The sequence below is a fragment of the Protomyctophum parallelum genome, assembly GCF_964188405.1.
Source record: "Protomyctophum parallelum genome assembly, chromosome: 14".
Classification (NCBI taxonomy): Eukaryota; Metazoa; Chordata; class Actinopteri; order Myctophiformes; family Myctophidae; genus Protomyctophum; species Protomyctophum parallelum.
The window spans coordinates 46544433-46566585 of NC_139709.1; the positions used below are offsets into that span (position 1 = coordinate 46544433).

The following is a 22153-nucleotide window of genomic DNA, read 5'->3' on the forward strand; positions in this document are numbered from 1 at the left end:
GCATCAGTGACCTGGTGCACCCAGACTACTCCTACTGGACTCTGGGATATGCCCTGTCTCTGCAGGGAGCCCGCAGGCTCCTTGAAGCCCAGCCCCTGAGCAAGATGCTCCCCGTCGACGAGTTTCTACCCATCATGTTCAACAAGCATCCCAAGTGAGTTCCTACAATTATCAACTGGACTGAGCATCCTTAAAAACGAACTGGGAAGAAATAAGCAATCAAGAAACAAATTTGTAATTTTATTTGCACATCATCGGATTTGTATAAGGCGTTGTTCTAGCGTTGTTCAGTATTTCAGTGGTCCCAACCTTTTTTTCCCTCTGACATCTGACAATGTTTTTAAGACATGATGACTAACCACTTAAGCCCTATATACTTCTTCACGTACGATGATAAGAAAAATATCCGTTCTATAAGCTACAAACAATTTGTATCACCACACATTGGCGATAAGTTGGAATAATATTACATACAGGCCGAGAGTGGATGAATGCAAGTTATGTTTTTGTGCATGTTTAAATGTACTACCTCCAAACAGGCAAGGCTTCGCCCCCGCCCCCTGTGGTCTTTGGCACCACCCTAAAGGGGGGCCTGGACCACCAGGTCCCGTCGGGACCCAGTGCACTATTTCATGACTTGCTCACATGTCCAACACCGTGTTCCCCTCAGGGAGGACTACAAACATTACTTCCAACGGCGGAACCTGAAGGCGTTCTCCGTGGAGCCTCTCCTGCTCTTCCCCACCCACTACACCGGCGAGCCGGGCTACGTCAGCGACACGGAGACCTCCGCCATCTGGGACGACGAGGCCTCGCTCACTGACTGGGACAGGGGTGGAGCCACGCGCCACGGGAGCAAGCAGGACAGCCAGGAGGAGGCGGAGCGTCAAAAAGACAGGCCCATCGTCCTCCTCGCTCTGCCCACCATGGAGATGTGCCCCGCACCGTCCCTCTTTCCTCCAGCAGGGGCAGCAGAGATGAACTCTGAAATGCTGTCGATGTTGGATTACCGGTATATGCTGTATGTAGGAGAAACCTCTTGTCTCCATATTTGAACTTTTTGGGGGGGGGGGGGGTTTCTTCGTAAATTGGCACCCTATTTGATACTAGTGTCAGCGTCTCATTTCGAGCTTGCTCTGCTACTTTTGAATTTGAATCAGGAAAATGAACGGTTTGACACGTTAGGTTTCCACCCGACAGTGACATCAGTGTTCATTGAGTCACTCACAAGTGAATATCCCTTTTTTGTTTAAAATTTGTTTAAAAAAAAAAGAAACAAAATTACATATTTTGACATATTGTGCCAAATAAGCAGATTATAAAACGACCCTCATTTTTCAAGACTCATCATGAAATGCCCAAAATAGGGACACATAGTTAACGACAGAATGCCGTTATGCAATAAGAAAATAAAACAAGTTTGAGCTTCACCAGAGATGAGAACTCACTACACTACTTGGGTATTCTGTCAAGGTGTGACATTGTTGGCTGTAATGTAAATTAAACTCCATGGTATTATTCAGTAAGTGTTGTACCTGGAAAAAGAAAAAAGGACAAAGCAATCAATCACCTTGATTTTATGACTGTTTTATTTTTTAAAAAGCACTGGTTTTCTTATCAAGCAAACAATGGAACCATTTAATATTTGTAGCGTTCCACATCACAAAAATAATGAGTTATGAAAGGAATAATTAAACCACACAAATGATAAGTTGTAATAAATTAATCTGCGTAACAAAAAAAGGACATGTTGCTTGTACTTCGGTGACGCACAGGGAATAGTGATATTCCAGCGCTCAACTCTTAAGACGCCTGAGAAAGATAAATATTTAAAACGGCACATTGCAGCAAGTATTAAATTAGTTCCACAGTTCCTCCTACTGGCATTAACCATAGCTCTGATAAGAGGATTCAAAACAAATCCATTATTATTAATGTAAAAATTAGGCATCAATTTAAAAACATTTCTTCTGTACAATGTGCATATCTGAATTAGTGTGGTGAGGGTTGATCGTTTTGTTTCCAAGAATCTGGCAGTGCAGAAAGAAAATGAAATTTTGGATAATGCCTTTTCAGCTCAAGCTAGAATTCATGGTACATAAACATTATTTGGACTGACATCTTTTTTTTTTAATATACCTAGGTCCGAAGTGGACGGACAACCCACAGGTGTCGTCACACTACATTTAGTTTTAGTCCTCAGTGTCTTGAACCCTTAAAACAGTGAGCCATTGTAAAAGAGATGACACATGTTGCTAATGAGTCTACCACTTGGCAAAACCCCCACGCCGGGCTTTGATTTAGTTTTTTAGAGGGGCTGTTACCACAGGATTCATCCAGTGGAGACTAGGCATTTGCATCAGCCTCCTCAACACCCCCCCAAACACGACACAGGGGGCGGAAATTCAGATGTGCCGCTCCACAGGTGGCCAATGGAGCAGCATGTAAATGAGGCCATGGGTCTATGCAAGATGCCAGCACTGCTCCGACAGACAAATAGTAAACAACAGAATACAGTAAAGAAAAAAGGCTGGACTAACAAGTGTAGATTTAGCAAAAAAGGGGAAAATGAAGAACATACAACACAGAAAGATTTCTCGAATCCAAGGCTCAAAGGCTTTAGAAGGTTATCTAAAGGGAGGGGCTGGATGGATGTTATATGGACACCACTGCAGCTCTGACAGCTTACAGAGGGAAGACGATATTCCACAAAATGGATGAGGTAAAGTATTATTGTGTGAGTTTGTGTGTGATACTAAAGCGTTGACAAGATAAGTATCTGAGTGAGGAAACACTTCCTTCAGCAAAATGAGATCCAAGGAAGGGAAGATGTTCCTTTTGCAGTTATACAGTCCATGAGTTTGTTCCAGGTAGCTGCCAGCAGCTATCGGCAATTATTATCAACAGATCCAACCTTTATGAAAATCAAATGTGTATACATGTACAATGTACACATTAAAATCCTCTGTCAATAACCCCAAAGTGTGGAACCAAATGGACCCATGACACTAAGGATTTTAGTGTGTACAAATTGCAAAGCATTGCATTACAGTGAGTATACAATTATACATCCCATACAGCGATTCAATGAAATAAGAAAAAAACAAAACTGTTATCTGTTGGTCTGAGATACAAAAGAGGAAGACGTTAGCATGACGCCATTCAATCTTAACGTGGAAGAAACAATTTGTACAGATCTAGGAAAGCACCAAATGAAAGGTTCCACTTTAAGTAAACAAAAAGGGTAGTGACACACAATCAACTACAGTGAAAATGTAGAGATTGGCCTGAGTGACTAAACACAAAAGAAAATCAACTCCAAATTAAATACACAACCAAATCTTTTACCACGCATCCTAAAGCATTTATACAAAGGCAGTCAGTTTTTTTTTACTAACCATTGGTTAATGATAGACATTATCAAAATTCCACAGTGCTTGCTTGCAGAAGTAGAATAACATTGCAAGCTATCACACATATTTAACCACATTTCTTTTAAAACAACACCTATAAGAAAAAGTGCCATATTGCATATGGGTATCTGTAACGTGCCCGCGACGGGGGCACGTAGCTGTGGAAATGATTAAGCTGTAAACATGGTTTAAAGTAGGTATGACATTAGGTTAAGGCTTTGAGTTAAGCCAGATTTATACTTTGTCATACGATGGTGTTGCAAGCCGAAAAATAGCTCACGGCATGTCATATGACGGAGTATAAATTAAGCATTACCTGAAGTATTGATCACTGAGATAAAGATTTAACGTATCCATTAATTGGACAAACGGCAACAACAAACAATAAGCTTCTCTCCATATAACCAGGTCTAGTTAGATGCATCTAATTCGAACAGACTGCTCACAGTCAAATGCTCAAGTTAATTAAACTCTGGGAGTGTACAAGTGGACCTGTAAGTATTTTGCTGTGAAATAACTGAAATTCTTTAGGCTTGCTTAATTAGGTTCCAACTTGCATGCATCCTTTTTTGTTTTTAGAAGATCATGGATACCTGGATATAATTCTTTAATTTCTACATTTTTTTACATTAATTTGCAAAACTTCACTCCTACAGGATGAGAAGCAACAGTCTTCTTTTGTATACACGCAATATGGCATTTTCTATTCTAACCTAGACCAGAAAATGCTAAAATTATTATGGGAAACGCTATAAACGTGTCATAAATTCAGTGCCAAATACTGCGGCACCTCATATGATGCACTGAAAGCAGCAGAGTATGCATATGAAATATGTTTTACTAGTTTTGAGCCAGGTCCATATGAATATGAATCTTTTCCATATTCATGGAAGGCTAAATCAAGCTCACCTCATGTCACCGTTTCACCACTCAAATATGAGAGACCATAGCATACACGTTTTCACCCAGTTGTTTCTAACATAACGTAAACACATACATACACACTTGACATTCACAAGCAATGTCATCCTATCAAGCATATACTGTCACCCCCAATATAAGGACTACAATTCATCACGTATTAACTTCTGCTGCTAGTAGCATTTCAAGATATTTCTACAGTAAAAGCTTAAAGCTTATATACATTTGCATCAGTATTAGACATAATACAACCGCGTATTATGTGTCACCATTTCATGGATGATAAAATGATCTAGACTCGAGGATGGTGTGCAAACTGCTAGTCTATAATTGAAGTTTGATCCACTTTTAAGCAATATGTCAAGCGTGACCTGCATAAATCAATGAGTTAAATACGAAATAAAGAAGCAAAACATAGCCTAGTAACTAAAAACAAATGGAGTTTGCATCCTCTAAAAAACGTATTATGGAATCAACAAAGCTGCTAAAAAAAAGCTTCTAGTCATTCTCCGCCTCACTATCTAACATCAAGCCCAATAACCTTTTTATGAAAAATAACCACAAGAAGGGGGAGAAAAGAAAAGAGAAAACATTTGGCTGATGCATGTGCAGTTTACAGAAATAATGACAATCCCTGCAAGTTTGTGTTTACAGTTATAGTTCTGAGAAAAGAGCCTGTATGGAGAACATGTCCACAGACACGCCACGTCATTCAACCATATGGATGGATGGAGATGAAACTACATGCCTCCAACAAGCTCCCACGTATTTCCTTGTGTGTGTGTGAGTGTGTGCACATACAAATGCATAACCCTCCCCAGTGATGCTAAGTCCTACTCCTAGCCAGTGGATATGATTGTAGCTGGTTACCTTGAACCCACACCACACCAGACCCATAATGTGCTCCTACTGACCCCCAAAACACAAGCCCCGCCCCCTACTGGTGCATCATGGTCGGGCTGGAGGCGGTGCCGTGGTGCCCGAGGGCGGGGGAGGTGCAGGCGGACTTATTGCGTCCCAGCATGGAGGGCTGGAAGTCAGGGTGGCGACGGGCGTGCTTTATCAGGTGGTCGCTGCGCATGAAGCGCTTGTCGCACAGCGGGCACAGGAAGCGCTTCTCTCCTGTGTGGGTGCGGGTGTGGCGGGCGAGCTCGTCGGAGCGGGCGAACTTCTTCTCACAGTCGGGCCAGGTGCACGGGAAGGGCCTCTCGCCTGGAACCATAGAGGGGAGAGAGGCGTTAAAAAATGACTGCAATGCAACTACGCTATAATCAAATGTCAAGAAGAACAGCTTTTTCTAAAGTGTACACGGGGTGCAACTCCTTGAGACAGACATGTCTGGTGATAATAACTAATTTGATTTACAGCATTCCTATACTTTGTCTCATGGATAATAAAGACAGTGGCATTTCAATGATTTGTCCATGAGACAACTATGTGGATGATGCATATGATATCATGATGCAGCCATCTTGAATAAGTCTTCATTGACAGCCATTCCCATTTCTAAAAAAACAAACCCTGAAGTGAGGGGCGCTCTTATCATCATATATCACCACATTCCATGCTCAGCCAATCAAATCATCACAAATGTCATTCCGGCCTGTATGTACTTTGCTAAGCCAATCAAATCATCACTATGGGGCGATAGACAATGATCAGCAAATGTTTATGTTCACACAGACCGACAAAGCTCACGCTGGGCAAGACCTACACTATAGCGTCTACTCTATAGTATAGACGCCATCATTTTTTGGGGGCGGAAGTTGCAGGATTTTGGCGGAGGTACCGCTCAAGGAAATGGTGTTTATGCTTTACAAATCAGTTTGCATTTTATGTGAATGAAACAAGTGTTGTGATTGGTAAGAAAAATATCGTATCCGGGGGAAATACATCCGACGGATGTTCCGGACCGACAGCTTTTCTCTTCGCAGATGAGTAAGGCTGGGACCGAGGCTAGACAAAGCTGGGCACTCTAATCATCGTACATCATCATCAAGAATGGTGGTCCCACTCCCTTATTGGCCAAGGGTTCCCACCGACATACATTTAAGTATGTAAGCCGATTTGCTTACACACATGACGTAAATTCTCCATTCATTGTCAATGGCATTTAATGATTGTGTTCAGACAACACAAACATTAAACACTATAGCATATAACTGATAATAATCTTAACTTAATGATTTGATGAGACAAGCACACACTGCTGGTTGCAGCATGACACTTCCTTTGAGAAATTTGGGTGCACAGAATTTTTGCAGTCATTGCTAAAATAAATAAAAGAAAAAAAGAAAAGTAAGAAAAGAGACGTGAAAGGAAATCAAGCTCATCTGGACTGATGGTGTTAATATCTGAATCAGTTTGTGGTGTTAATATAATGAATCAGCTTGTTATTTTCACATACAAATGGAGGACAGAAATACGACTGCTGGCAGAGGAGCAGAGGCAGAGCTAGCTTGTCCTTAAGTCGCCTCAGAGCAGAGGTGGGTGTGGTGGGGGGGAGGTGTTCACACAGACAGAATCTGGAGTGGAGGATGATGCAAGCAGAATCTTACACTAAATAATAACATTATTATTAAGTATAAAGATAGTTCTCGTCTTCAATCTGACAGTGAAACCACAGGACACACAAGCCGTGCGCTTAAGGCTGTGTTGTTGAACATTATAATAAAGCCAGGCCACCGCCTGCCATACTACGAGCCTTAGTGGGCGTTCCCTTGGCTTCTTTAATACCCTGATACCCAGTCAGACCGCTTTGCTGCTCTTAATCCCCTCCTGTAATGGCCTGAACCATGCAGTAGACTCCTAGTGTACACGATGAGGTGGTCAAGTACAGGGGCAATACACCACGAGCCATATAAATACACATTGATAAATCACTCGATAAACGTTCAACTCAGAAACGCATTGAACTGACACATGAATAAATGTCGGAAGTATTGTTGATTGATTATAGCGGATCTGGTTGATTGGTGTAGTCTGACTCTGTAGAGGCGGATATTAGAGGCTGGCTTTCAATAACCGTCTAGCTATCACAGGGGACTGAGTCTAGCCTACTATTAAGTACGTCGACGGAAAAGAAGCTTTGGTCTTGTGTTGACTTCATATGCAAATGCAGTGTGGATGTAGATGTTCGTCACCGTCCTTCACGTCCAGCCCCATTCTTTTGTTCCTTCACTTCTTTGTCAGGAGGAGAGTTTTTCTCTTTGTTGGAGCACCAGTTATTGTACCAACTCGCGGGTAAAACGCGATCAACCCACCCACACACACATCTATTGTTAGGAATACACTTTTGTAATTGAGGATAAAAGCAAAGGGTATACTTGCACAGGGTTTCAGCTAATGGCAAAGTTTAAGTTATGTGAAAACTTCCAACCAAAAGGAGCTGTTGCTTTTTTCCACCATGATAGTAAAACAAACCGAACACTAAATGTCAAACTCAATTCAGGCTACACTCCATCACACGATGGGGGTCGCTTTAATACCGACAAGAACAGACCGTCAAGCCGCGGCGACGACAACGTGTCGCATCGGCTTGGGTATATTGTGGGCAAGCGACGCCGTCTTGTGACGGGAGTAGCAGCTGTAATATAAAACGAGGCGTCAATTCACCTGTGTGGGTCCTGATGTGCGCCTTCAGGTGGGACGACTTGCCATAAACTCTGTCGCAGCCGTCGAAAGTGCACTGGTGTCGCTTGACTGGCGACCGGGGTCCACCTCCTCCCGCGGCCCCCCACTGTCCCCCGGCGGACGGGATCGGCGTGGCGGAGGGGGTCATGGTCGGCGTGGAGGTCGAGTCAGACAACGTGGTGTAGCCGCTCTCCCCGCCGCACGAGGACGAGTTGCTGCTCTCCGAGTAGGCCGACATGGGCCGGAACTTGCTGCCGTGGAGGTCGGTGAGGATCCCGGCCACCGTCAGCATGTTGGTCCCCCCGTCCTCCTCCATGATGGTCCTCCTCAGCAACGTCTCCCGCACCTCCCTGTCCTCGTTCGACCCCATCGAGTCCCCCCCAGCGGGCTCCACCAGGAGGACGAGGCCCGGCCCAGGCTGCGTGCTAGCGGGCCTCTGGGTGGGGGCCAGCGGGGTGGGTCTGTGCAGGACGGGGCCGGTGGAGATCGACACCAGACACTCCGCGGCGAAATAATCGGAATATGCGGCGATCGACATGTTTTGTAACCTGGATTCTTCCGTTTGTTGACCGCGTTGGGTTTTTTTTTTAATCTCGTGTTAGACAACAAAAAGAAAGGGGGTGTTGTTTAGAATCTCGAGGAGGGGCTATACGTTCTAGTCCCGATTCAGACCTCGTTTTTAGATCAAACTCGACGATGATCCGACCCCGTTTTCCTCCTCGCTCAGTCCCCTCTCCTTCTTCACCGGCACAAAGTCATGAAAAAATCGAGTTATTAGAACAAAACTCTACGGCAAAAAGTACTTAACAAAATAAAAAAGAACGTGCCGATGGATCCGGGTCCCACATGCGCGCGTGTGTGTGTTGGGAGAGAGCTTCTTCTTTTTCACATCGTCCGGACGACGGTTCAGTTCATTGTGTCTGTCGTGAAAGCCGGTCAACCCCCTACGCCCCCCCGGTACAACACGCACGACTGACGTTGCGGGATGGGCGTCACCTCAACTGCGGGTTACGCCCACCCCCTGTAAACACGCACGAAACAGTGCTGGAAGAAGTACTCAGCTTATTTTTACGCAAGTAAAAATAGCAATACCACCCACAATGTAGAAATACTCTGTTGCAACTACTCGAGTACTTTTACTCGAGTACATTTTGAATGGCCTACAAAAATAAATGAATAGCAGAAGGATAAATCATAGCTTAAGGGTTATGGGTACTGTAGCCTATATGTTTTGTAATATGAATCAAAATATACTACAACGCCTAAATGACAAGTAATTGTAGCAGAGTAAAAGTATGTATCATATCTCAGACGTAGCTAGTAGAAGAGTACAGACAGTAGCCTATTGACAAAATTGAAATACTCAAGAAAAATGAAGTGCAGACAGTACTTGAGTAAATGTACTCAGTTACTTTCCACCACCCACTGCGCACGCACGCACGACATAAGCGCACGACTGACGTTGCGGGCTGGGCGTGGTGGACCCCAGGGGCGGGGCGGGTCGTGCACGGTGGAAAGTCGGTCGGGTAGGCATAGCAGCAGCCAGCAAGGCAGCATGCATGGGTTGTCGGGTTCATGATGGGGGAGGAGAAGAGAAGAGAAGAGGCACATAGCCACATACAATCAGTGGTCTGGTCGAAGAGAAGTAGGCCTAAGCTACTCCAGGTAGCTTTAACTTAAATGTAACAACAATACCACCACATGTCGAAATACATGGTTACAAGTAAAAGTCCTGCATTCGAAAATCGAAATGTAAGTAAAAGTATACTACTAGGCCTACACGTTTTGCGTCTCAAAATATAGCCTACTTGCAGAACCAGGCTGGCTATTTAGGTATACCACTACTCGTGTGAGTCATTTCCTTTCATTAGTCTGTTATATGGCTGCCGTATGTGCTGTGTCTGTTATTATCTGCCTCTTGGCGAGTTCTAGCCGTGAAACATGTGAACCATGGGAGTAGGCGAGTTCATTGATTCATTCTTGAAAAAGAGAGTTCAGCCATGTTTTTACTGGTTAAATAAAGGTTATATAAGGGTTTCAAAATGTGGGCCATGATTAAAAAGAAGGGAAAAAATCTAAGGAATACCAGGAAATTAGCCAACCAGGAATTAGGAATACCAGGAATTATCCAACACGCTGCCGAAGCAGCCTCCCATGTGTCCACTCCAACACCTCCCACCCCCAGTCCCAACAGGGCCAGCCCATGTCACGACGACCTTAGAGTATAAATTAATATATATAGCCTGCCCTACTCTAAGGTGACAGGTCACGACCCATGGCCCATGCCTATGTGGGTTGTGACTCGTCCTGTGGCGATATCCTAATCGCGATGGCGACAAAGAATTCAACAGGCCGACTGAAATTATCTGGAAATATAAACAAGACGAAGAGGCAACTGAATTAGTAATGCGTTCATAATTACCTGCTGTAGGATATTAGAAATTCGTTCATCACCACTTTAAAAAATGGAAGCTGGTAAAGTTGGGGCTGATTTTAATGCTGCTGAATAGATTAACCTATCATATAAGCTAAAGCTGTTCAATTGTAGCTGAGTAAAAAGTATCAACCATATTAACCTCTGAGATATATAGTGGAGTAAAAGTATCAAAAGTGGAAACACTCAAGTATTGTATTGTACCTGGAATTTAATTTGCAGTCAAGTACACTATTTGTTATGACTATATACTGTATTATGAATAACCATAAACCAAAATAATGTCAAAATCACTTTTCCTCAAATCAAATGGACATGCCTGGACACTAGGTGTCTCTCTTTGCTCATACTCACCTATGCCAACTGTTTCTTTGTTCTTGTGCTCTCACTGTTGATGTTGAAGTTTATGAATGGACATATTTAAGGGCTTCTTTAAGGTTGTATGCCAATTCAGTATTATTTAACTATGGTCATTAACGTCAAATTGATTGATTGATAATTTATTAACAGTTTGCAGAATTACAGTACATTTCAAGTACAACTCAATACAAAAACTGTCAACTGTGAGTGGATGACAGAGGGTCCACCATTTTCAATTCATAGTAACATTTAGACGTACAAATATACACTTCTATATAGCCAATAACAGGAAATCATTATAGAGGAGGTAAAAAGGGGAAAAAATATACAGCGAGGGGAAAAGGGGGTGGGTGGGGATTCAGAATTTCCGGGGGCCAGTTTAGAATTGCAGCCGTCCGTAAGTGCCCTTTAAGAGCGGTTTTGAAGGGATTTGCATGTCTTAATGACTGTTAGGTCGGTAGGGCATTCCACATTTTGGTGGCATAGGAGCAAAATAAATTTAGTTCCTTGTTTGTGCCGAATCTGGGTTGCACATGGTTTGTTGAACTCCCTCTGGTGTTGTGGGTGTGGACTTCGACATTAATCAAGTATTTATACAGGTACATGGGTATCTTGGTGTTGTAGTGAATTTTGTGGACCAGACCCATTGCAAGATGCTGTACTCTGTCGTCAACTCTAAGCCATTCCCAGCCTATCAAAATGGGCAGGGGTGGGGTGAGGTGGGTTCGGGGAGTGAGGCCAAGTAGTAACCTGACCAGTTTGTTTTGGGAAGTCTGGACTGGAGCCTTGTTTTAAGGGCATTTGAGGTGTGTGTGCGTGCGTGTGTGCATGCATGCATGCCGCGTGTGTCGGGCCTCAAAATGCTCCCAGAATCTTTTGGAGGTTTGTCATGCAAGACTGTTGTCTGCGTGATAGACTGAACATCAGCCTCCTTTACAGTTGGTGATTTCTGATCTCTCAAGACCAAGACAAATTCTGCTAACAGGTAGATTCACCTGTTAGCAGAACTGCCGTAACCCATTTAGGACTGAGGCCGATTCTAAAAATGCTTTCTAAATCCTGACCTAATTTTCTGAAAAACCTCAAATATTTATTCAAAAATTACAAAAATGTTATGCTGCTATATAGGCCTACTGTACATTGCAACAAGAACCCCAAAAGGGGTTCCCGTCCAGAAGGTTCAAACCACCAAAAAAAAGGGGTTCCCGTCCTTTAAGCATGTAGTGTTTGTTGTTGTTAGTAGGAATAAACTAACACAGAAGCACTCGGGAGGAAGTGGACCACCGGCCCATGTCCACCGGCTCCCTGGTTATCTGAAACCCTCAGAGCTGAACGAACACCTCTCAAGGCGGCCGAAAGGAAGTGGCGTAAGACACCAGATGACCTTTACCACTTTCACTCCATTCTGCTTTCTCCCTCTCACTATCCACTGCTAAATCCTCTTTCTACCACACCAAAATTCAATCATGTACCTCTAAATCTAACCCAAAGAAGCTCTTCTCTACTTTCTCCTCCCTCCTTAACCCCCCCCCCCCCCCCCCACTCAACCTTCATCCCTCTCATAATGCTTTTGTCACCTACATCGAGAAGAAGGTTGATGACATCAGCAGCTCCTTTTCCCATCTTCCCCATAATGAAGTGTCGGAATCACCCAAAACTAACCCAAACATCATGCCTGTCCTCCTCTCCATGTGCACATAAGCCTCTCCAATTGATCCAGAATGCCGCAGCACGCTTGGTCTTCAACCAGCCAAAATTCTCACGTCTCCCCCCTTCTCCGCTCCCTCCATTGGCTCCTGGTTGCTGCACACAAACTTGCTGTACAAAACACTGATGCTGGCCTTTGAAGCAACCAAAGGTATGGCACCCCCAATATCCCCCAAAGTCTGATCCCCCCCCCCCCCCCCCCCCCACACCCATCATAAGGAAGCTAGGTTTATAGCTTCCTTATGATTCTTGATGACAATTTTGTATGTATTTGATGTATTACCATGTGTTCTTGTTGCTTACTGTACGTCGCTCTGTATTAAGAGCATCTGCTAAATGCCTACATTGTAAAGGGGAGGACCCAAACCGATTTCCTGGTTCTACACAAAAAAGGAAGGAGGCAAAAACAAAGGGGGATTTCATTTTTCCATTTGGGCTCCCAGATTGTTTCTGCAATAACGTGGAACTCCCAAACCATGTGTGGGTTTTTTGTGTGTTCTTTCAGTCAGTGGTTCCCTGTTCAAGTAAGGGGGGACCTCCCTTTAGTGGGGATCCAGTGTTGTGTCAAGTGATTGGCCCAGTGTGTTTGTAGCTACAGCTCGAAAAGTATTTCCTGATTGGATGCTGTGAGCAGTATGGGTCACACTGGTGGAGGAAAGTCCACATACAAGCATGGTCATTCACTTGCTGTGAACAGAGCCTGGTTTTCACCACCAGTTCCTTACATGTTGGAGGAGACATCCTGAACGCAGCCAGGGCTGCAGTATAACTCAGGGCTAGCCATGGCCAAGTCCTTGTTATTACTTCATTTTACATGTCTTTCATTTGCATCTCTTCTTCTACGTGGTAAGTTTTCAGTGTTTTTTGTAGCGTCCTGTGTCAGTTTAACTTTGCGACTGTACAAATGTCATTTGTCCATTTGGCTTCATTTGGTTTCATTTGTACAGTCTCAGAGTTATTAATGGAAATGAATACTGAGGATATTATAGCTAGTTGTTCATGCAACAGGTGGCATTAATTAACTGAACTAAGCAGAATTGTGATGTGGCTGTGAGCATTCACTTAAAACATCTAATGCGATTTTAAAGATTTTGTGAAGATTTCTGTACTTGTGTTTCCGTGTAGTAAGTGATTGCTTTCAGGTGGAACCTCATCTTTGTGATTCCAGTTGTGCCGGTGAGAGCTGCAGGATTATTACACTATTGCATGTTTTGTGACAAATTATGACAACTGTCGGGTGGAAACCTCATAATGTCTGTTCAGGATTCAAATTCAAACACAGCAAAAGCAGCAAATATACAAGCTCAAAACGTTTTGCTTTGCACCACCTTTCAGGCTTGTGGATCAGTATGTATGATCAACTTTTGCAGGGTATATATTTTTCGATAGGTTTCTGCCCGACAGCAACAATATTATACAGTAGGCTACATTACGAATTACAGTGCATGCATTTTTCTCTGATTGTTTTCTATCCATTCACGTCCATAGGGTTACCTTACCCTGAGCTTTCTTATCAGCAAGGGGTGAGATATACATACAGATACAGCAGTACGATAGCCACGACTCTGCACGGCTCGAACTCTGGTCGGAACGGCCTGGCTCTCGACTGTGTAGTTGACATCGATGTGATCTCCAAGTGTCATTTAATGATGCAGGTCAGCATTTTGGGAAAAATTGTTAAAAAAACAATAAAGTAGTAGTACTCAACATGCAAAACGTACTAAATGTGATGAGCTTGTATGTTTATTCTTTACTCTCTAGATTAGGAATCCCCAGATAAAGCGTCTTTCCCCCCAGAAGGAACATTCAGTGCAGCGCTTGAAGAGTTTGAGGTAATGCTGTGTTATAATAAAGGGTGTGTGTGTGTGTGTGTGTGTGTGTGTGTGTGTGTGTGTGTGTGTGTGTGTGTGTGTGTGTGTCAAACCATGTCCAAAACTATTAGTTTTTAGGAATTAGAAAATAGAACCTGTGTTCCAATGGATCCAATGCCGGTATTATTTAGTCAAAAGCACATTAATACTTCACATTGGTTAAATATTAAAGAAGCCCATAACACACTTAACTAGTTTTACGTAGGCTATTGCTACTTTTGTGTGACACATTATGATGAAGTAGAGTAGAGCATTCATTTAAGAAAAAAATTTAATCCAAATTTAAATATGGATGTACAAAGTTTGCCTGATAGAAATGATATACTATATAATAATGTATGTGTATTTGTTACTTTGTTACTTTTGTTTACTGTCTGTATAACTTCAGTTTCATGCATGCTATTGTCTATTCCAGGTCTTGTCCTGTGTTTTATGTGTGTATATAAAGCTCAAATCATTTGGAAACGCTACAACCATTGTCCTATGAATGTGATGCTCTGTTCAGACAACTTCCCTGTCACAGTCTGGGGTCTTGTCTCGGAGCGGGTCAGGGGGGGTCATCTGGGGTCTTGTCTTGGAGCGGGTCAGGGGGGGTCATCTGGTGTTTTTGTTTCCCAGGGAGGCGCTGGAGAGGACGCGCCTCAAGTTCTCCCTGCAGGGGGGAAAGGTCACAGCCCTTTGTCCACAGGAGGGGGAGCAGGTGTGGGCCCTCAACATCAAGAGAGCAGTACTGAGCATGCTCCAGACGTCGCACATGTCTGCCCAACAGGAAGTAACAGAAGAGGTGAGGGTGGACACGGGCCGGGGAATGCGATAAATTGGAGCTCCCTCTGCTGTTTGTGATTGTACTGTATGTGGCAAATAAGTTACCGGTAATTGACTAATCGATTCATCGACTATATTACTATTCGTCGACTAAAAATGTATTTTGTCGAGGACAGCCCTACCTGTCGCGGTTTAGTTTTACACAGTCTTTAGTGTAAGACTAAAGACTGTGCAAAACACACACAATAAAGAAAGGATTGAGGCAGAGAGTCACGGAAAAGGGAGAGGAGTGGGTCTGTTCATACCAGCTGACTCCAGTCAGTTTAAGATAAGATAAGATGGATGCCCCCTGTATCATGCAGTATGTGCGCAGGGTAAATAGCTTGCACTGTCTCTCTTCCTCCTCAGACTGATGTGTACGGGACCTGCATGAGCAGGTACGAGAGGCGAGGGCCCCTGCTGTTGAAGACACGGGACCTCAAACAATGTCAACAGCACAGACTGGATGACTTCTGGCCCCATGCTACGCTTCTTACTGAAGACGCTGTGAGCCTCCCGCCCCTTTTCTTTTATACAAAAATGCAAGTTAGAATACTGATTCTGCGAAAATAGCCAATGTACAAGCTCACAACACACTGGTGCTATCATAGCTATCTAACGTTTTGTGGGTTTTTTTCTTCCATAAATCAATACACTGTACTATCTTGTATCCCACAAAGCATAAAATAGTAGCAGATCCGCTACTTTTTGAATCCTGAAAAGTAACAGTTTTGGACATATGAGGTTTCCAGACGATATTTGTTATGAATGCGTTATGACAGGATCTTGGCTGTCTCTGTTGTGCCCAGACAGTGGAGTCCAAGATCCAGTGTGCTCAGCGCCATGGGACTGCAGTCATGGAGGAGGTCAACTGTACAGAAGCTGTCTCCATCGTAACGCTGTCAGCGGCAACAGGAGTGATGAAGACACAAACGGTGTCTTCTCTGGTCCTGCTCCGAGCTCAGACAGGGACACCTCCAGGACTAGGTTAGTGTGTTGGTGTTAGTGTGATGGTGTGTGCTTTACCTACCATGTATAACTCTAATATCGTTGCTGTCGGACAGAAACCTCTTGTCTCCATAAGTCCATAATGTATCCTTTTTGACTACCGGTATTTGTTTTCATAAATAAATGCCCTATTTGACTATACTACAGCGTCACACAAAAGCATACAAAGTAGCAGGTACACACACGTTTTGAGCTTGTAGATCTGGTACTTTTGCTATTTTTGAATTTGAATCCTGAAAAGTAACAGTTTTGGACATATGAGGTTTCCACCCTATACCTATCTAATTTCTACTGACTGAGTCGCTCACCAAAACTATCAGAATTTCAACCAACATTTGGGTAGAACAACAGTCAGTGTGACAAGGTAGCATAGTGGAAAGTAATAAATTAGGCTATAGGCTATGATGAATATATTTTAGTTTGAGGACAGTAGCTAGTTTTTTGTTAATGCAATATAACCATAACATCTGCATTGTTTAGTCTCTCTACTCTTCCATTGAGACATTTAGATCCCGGTGTCCGGTAGGACATTACTGGTTGAAGGTCAATAAAGGTATCTGAAGTAGAAACTATCTGAGTTAAAGTTATCTGAAGTAGACACATTGGACACTATGCTCTGCAATCTTTATTGTGGTAGAACATCATGCATGTAATCATTCCTCTCTGTCAGTAGAGAGACATTAAAACGCATTAAAAACTTTCAGTCCCCACAGTATGCAGTGCCATATCCAACCAATGAATCATTAAAACCTCAACCCTGTTGCACTTTACACTCTAAAGTATACAGTATTATCTTAACAGCCCATTCGGAGTACGATCCAGTGTGTTGGACGTTATAGCGACAATCCATAAGTTTCAATTTCATGACGGCGTTTTCCCACCTCGGAGACCACCGCTCATTCAGAATAACTTTCTGCTTGACCATGCAGGGGAGATATTGCGTGTGTGAGCTTCATGGCAGTACTCCCTGTCAACCAGTAGGACTCCTACTTTACACCAGGGTCTAAATTCCTTACTGGAAGAGTAGATAGACCACCTCCGACCACTGCAGATATACTAGTGAAATTGTATTAGGGGGTTAGCTTCAAATTATATTTTATTCCTAAAAATAAGTTCCATGTTGCAGCTGTAAAAGTCTCTTCCCCTTTCTTGCTGTGTCAGATTCTCCAGGTCCAGGTAAACCCACAGGCCTGCAGTTTGAGGAGGACGGAAGTGCAGGGCCAGTCAGAGGCAAGGGGTCCACACCTCAGCAGGCCAGCCAAACAGTCCGGATGTTATGTGGTCTCACCTCAGACCAGCAGCAGGTATAGGACTCAATCCTTTTACATGATCCCCACGTAAGTCTTTGATAAAGTTTCATCACAAGTTGTCAGAATAGGACAGCAGCCAGGGCTATATAACATATAGGCTTATGTAAAACCTTTACTCAAATTCAGTGCTGGTCTATTACAAAAAATCACACCGCTCTTGTTATCGTACATCAATTTATGTTATTATCATTTAACCATGATACAATGTTTAAAAAAAACATTCAATATATTTATATTATATAAATTAGATTGAATGTTTCCCTTCAATGTCAATTGCGTTTAATGTTTTGATGTTTAATTTACGTCATATTTAGCGGAATTATCAGCTCTTATCATCAAACATTCATCATTCATCATAGATCATCTCAAACTGGCCATTGGCCAATCAGAATGCCTGTTGCCTGTGATAGGTTAGCTGATTTGCTCATTTACATATGATGTAAAGTTTCCCTTAAATGTCAATGGCGTTTAGTTTAATTTAATTTACTTCATATTTAGCGGAATTCTGACGTCATTTCTCCGTTCATTCTCAATGGCAAAACTGGAGACGGGCGGGGTCAAAATGTAGCGGACATTTGACCGGAATTCTCTTACCGATGGTCAATGGCAAATCTTGAGACGTGTAGGGACAAAAGCTGTTTATAGGAGGGTCTAGCGCCCCTTAAAAACACACTTCTGTGAAGTGAGGGGCGCCCACCCACTTTATTTATATCGGCCTCATGACGTCTTACGTCGCCATTTAGTGCCCTAAACAAACAAGAAAAGTGCTGATCTACAAGCTTAAATAATACGTGTTGCATTGTGAGGTGTTGAGGTGTAAGGTGTTGTGAGCTTGTAGATCATCTTTTCTGTTTAAGCCATTTTGCAATGGGCCACCACTACGACTTGGGGGGTCCCCCAAGTCTGAAATACTCAAAACAACAAACCTTTGAATTTCTCATGCCTATAGGCTAAACATATCTACAGTGTTAGTCCCTTTCACAAGCCCAAAGGGCTTTCTTCAAGTAGTCCATCCCCTGCCAGACAGACGTTGGCCTGTGTGTATCGTGTTTGCACGGTGCAGTTTCACTTCCCTTGTGGCTTCGATGTGTCCCGAGCCAATGCTTTTAATTCCTCACTCACACAAGAGTTTAGTCAAACCCAATCTGGCAAACATCATTAAAGTCTGTTTATCTAGGAGAAGTGTGAAAGGGCCCAATCTGGCAACCCTTCAAACCCAGAACCCCCCCCCTACTCTCTTTGATCGGTTAAAGCCTGATTCATACCTCGTCTTATGACGGTGTTGTGCAGAGAAGTTTAAATTAAGCATTACGCTTTGGAGATCAGATGATTAATGGGGTGAATGAATGTTCGCAGATGTACGTCGGGTTGTTTTAGTTCACATACTGGTTTCGATTTGGCAGACATCCGATGTTTGATTGATTGAATAATGCGACGCAGTCTTGACGTCTACATTTGGATGTTGTTATGAACCATGCCTGTATGTTGTCTGATCTGTTCGCAGACGTCACAGCAGTTTCTTCATCTAGCCTTCCAGCTGAGAGATCTGTCCCTTTCCCAGCTCAACACTCTGTGGCAAGAGGCCTCTTTCAAGTGTCGCAATGACTGGTCAGTGTTCTCTCTCTCTCTCTCTCTCTCTCTCTCTCTCTCTCTCTCTCTCTCTCTCGCACAGATGTACAACGTGTCACATTTGTGATGCGTTGTGAGCTTGTACATCTGCTATTTACGGCACGCAACACCAGTCTTTAAATCAGGCTTTAGTCAGTTCAAAGTGTAATAGTGCATGTTTTCCTTTTTCTTCAGAGGATTTCTCTCCATCCTAACTGGAACTGGTTCGATGACATGTTTCTCCACTGTGTCACACCATAAATGATTTACCTTGCGCTGGGCTGGGCTAAATGCATTAAACGCCGCTTGCTTGAGGATGCTTGTTTATGGGTTGTAATGAGAAACGTACACAGCCTCTGGCCAAGTCTTTGCACAAAGAGCGGTCTGTATGTGGGACAGTGGCCAACTTCATTTCAAATTCCTCTGTGACACACACATGACCCATATGATGAGGCCAAATGAAGATGGTGTCCTCTCCCCCAGTCCTTAGCCTTTACTCTATGTCAGTAACACTACTACTTACTAAATGGCACACCTGCCTGTATCAGTATCTGTGCTGCTATGACAACCCAGCTTTATCAATAAAGGTCGTAGGCTATATGTGAAACCATTTGTCTTCTACACATATTGGCATGCTATTAGCGTAACACACCATATCACCACATTAGGAATCCATAATTGCTGTTGCAATATCACATCCAAGTAATCGCCATTAAACACTTACTATAAGCCTTATTTTATACTTTAAGATGTTTGGGAAAATAGCTGACCTGCAAGCACATAACATTGTGTGAGCCTGTAGATTGGCTATTTAAGCTATTTCTGAAAGTGTTTGCCTATATTACATAGGTTCTCAAACCTTTCAGGCCAAAATAATCATATTTGTACTGGGGATACCCAGAGGCGGGCAGATCCCAACATTACACAAGCAATCCGTTTTGAACATAATAGAGTTGTATTTTAACGCAAGTTCTTCCTAAGAATGGAAAAGCCAAAGTGATTTATTGATTTCCTCGTATGAATGGAAGCATTGGAAGTTGTCAGGTTGTCAGTTGTAAGTAACGCTCTGTTAAAGGGGCATTCCACTCATTTTCAACATTTTACTATTGTGTTTCCTAGAACTGGAGGTCTGACAAAAATCATTAACATGGTGAATTACATCTTGATGATGTCATCAAGATGTGATTCACCATGTTAATGATTAAAAAAAAACAAAAAAACGTGAAAATGTGGTACAAATCTTGAATATATATATTATTTCAAAGTGAACGTTTTTAACTCGAATCTTTGCTTCCGGGGAGGTCCCTGGAACAATATTTTCATATGGGGGTCGGCGGCCAATTACATATAATTTTGGGGTCATTGACTTGAAAATGATTGAGAAACATGGGTTTAGAAGGCATTTGTAGAATCGTCCTCAGGTCTAAATGGCTGTGTTTTGTGGAGACAGGCAGCCTCTGTTGGATGCACTACCAGCCTGCGGTTCAGAGAACTGCATCCTACTGCTGTGTGATCTGATCCAGAACAGGGACATAGAACCGGACCAGGCCCATTCCTACCTCAGCACCTTCGCCCTGATCCCCCGTCCGTCTCCTCGGATCATCCACTCCATCAACGTAAGGAAGATCGTTACCTCGTTTTCTCATGTCTCTATTTTGTGTCTAATCGTTTTTTTTAACAGCACATTTTGGATTCTATGTTTTAACCACTTAAACCCCATATGTCGTTAAGGAGTCCCACAGAGTGACCAGTGACATTTCTGTTTTCACTCTAGATTGAATTTCTTCGCTGAAAATGTCCAATAGACAAGCTCGCGACGTGTTGTTGTGATCTTGTCTATCTGCTATCATGTTTTTGCCATTGTGTGCATATTATGTATGTATGTATTTTCTTTCTTTTTTTGAATGGCTTTTTTGCCTTTAATTGATAGGGTACAGTAATGTGACAGGAAAGGGGGAGAGAGATGGGGGGGGGAAGACACGCGGCAAAGGCTGATGGGCTCGAGACTCGAACCCGCGGCACGTCGTCAGGCTGGATTGGACCGCTCAGCTGCGGCCCAGGCCATTATGTATTTTGACAGCCTAAAAGACTGCTTCAGAATACATATCAGTAATATTGTCTCTGTCGGTTGGAAACCTCAAACCTCATATGTCCAAAACTGTTTGTTCTGGATTCAAATTATTTCTTTTGCAAAAGTTAGAATATGGAGATATAAAGAGGTTTCTGCCCGACAGCAACGATATACTTTAGTACACAATGCTTCTTGATAACATTCCGCAGCTGTGAGAAAGTATGTGCAACTTAATGTATCCGCAAAACATATCGATGCCCGTCTATATTTTAGGCTTTGTTGGAGATCCCAGAGGTGCGCTCCAAGGCTCTGCTGGCCGCCTCCTCTCTGGTCTATCAGCTGTGTCACAGGTCCGAGTCTGCCTGCGCTCACCTCCCTCAGGTGCAGACCTTAACGCGTGCACTGGAGGACATCCTGGCTGAAGGCTGTGAGGGACAGGATCCAACAAGGGTGTCAGAGGTACAGTACAGTAGCTTAACCCATTCTGACCTGAGATCAGATTCATAACGAGGTTTCCGCTGGACACACACTGGTCTGATCAACCCATTCTGACCTGAGATCAGATTCTAAAAATGTCAGTCATTCTTCGATAAAAAAAATAAATAGCAGACCTACAAGCTCGTATCGCGCCACTCGGTGGCGCGATATGAGCTTGTAGATCTGCTATTTTTCAATAGCTAAAGCACGACATGATGCTGACACCAAAATGGGTGCCTGTTCAGAATGGGTTAACAGCATCATGTTATTGGGATGGCAATCTGGGAAGTGGGAACCCATTCCGTAAAAAAAAGGGGGGGGGGGGGTGGTATATCTTTTTGGGGCTCTGGAGGCACCAGCTCCTTTTTTGTGTAGAAATAGGAACTTGGTTTGGCGCCTCCACTTTCTTAGTCCACTTCCTCCCGGGTGCTTCTGTTTATTTCCTACTAACAATAACATCACATGTTTAGGACAGATTAGGTTAGCGATGGTAATTGTTTTCTGAGCTCTCAGCTGTACAAACTACAAAGTGTTGA

General features: G+C 43.2%; 3 protein-coding genes across 3 annotated transcripts in view; 2 read left to right on the forward strand and 1 right to left on the reverse strand.

Annotated features, from left to right (window-relative positions):
- LOC310871348 (procollagen galactosyltransferase 1-like) overlaps nt 1-1055 on the forward strand; it is a gene marked incomplete at its 3' end in the record, with an annotated part of 10384 nt that extends 9329 nt beyond the window's left edge. Inside the window, exons 10-11 of the mRNA XM_083782834.1 lie at nt 8-154; nt 671-1055. Coding sequence (XP_083638960.1) covers nt 8-154; nt 671-1055 — 532 coding nt within the window. The remainder of the gene's footprint in view (nt 1-7; nt 155-670) is intronic.
- A 516-nt stretch (nt 1056-1571) lies between these two features.
- On the reverse strand, nt 1572-8896 carry LOC310871495 (Krueppel-like factor 9). Its single transcript, XM_083783055.1, has 2 exons — nt 7950-8896; nt 1572-5546 (listed from the first exon to the last, which is right to left on the reverse strand). The coding sequence occupies exons 1-2, from the start codon at nt 8503-8505 to the stop codon at nt 5272-5274; spliced, it is 831 nt and encodes a 276-aa protein (XP_083639181.1). The 5' UTR covers nt 8506-8896; the 3' UTR covers nt 1572-5271.
- A 3698-nt stretch (nt 8897-12594) lies between these two features.
- LOC310871349 (apolipophorins) overlaps nt 12595-22153 on the forward strand; it is a gene marked incomplete at its 5' end in the record, with an annotated part of 37043 nt that continues 27484 nt past the window's right edge. Inside the window, 10 exons of the mRNA XM_083782835.1 lie at nt 12595-12619; nt 13957-14123; nt 14230-14300; nt 14958-15123; nt 15513-15650; nt 15953-16130; nt 17313-17455; nt 18966-19069; nt 20520-20685; nt 21414-21599. Coding sequence (XP_083638961.1) covers nt 12595-12619; nt 13957-14123; nt 14230-14300; nt 14958-15123; nt 15513-15650; nt 15953-16130; nt 17313-17455; nt 18966-19069; nt 20520-20685; nt 21414-21599 — 1344 coding nt within the window. The remainder of the gene's footprint in view (nt 12620-13956; nt 14124-14229; nt 14301-14957; nt 15124-15512; nt 15651-15952; nt 16131-17312; nt 17456-18965; nt 19070-20519; nt 20686-21413; nt 21600-22153) is intronic.

What these genes read in the sequence shown, in the direction of transcription:
- LOC310871495 (XM_083783055.1), bottom strand. Translation starts at nt 8,505, where the DNA reads ATGTCGATCGCCGCATATTCCGATTATTTCGCCGCGGAGTGTCTGGTG. An exon ending in GCACATCAGGACCCACACAG is followed by an intron (nt 5,547 to 7,949) that starts GTGAATTGACGC and finishes CTATGGTTCCAG; the next exon opens with GCGAGAGGCCCTTCCCGTGC.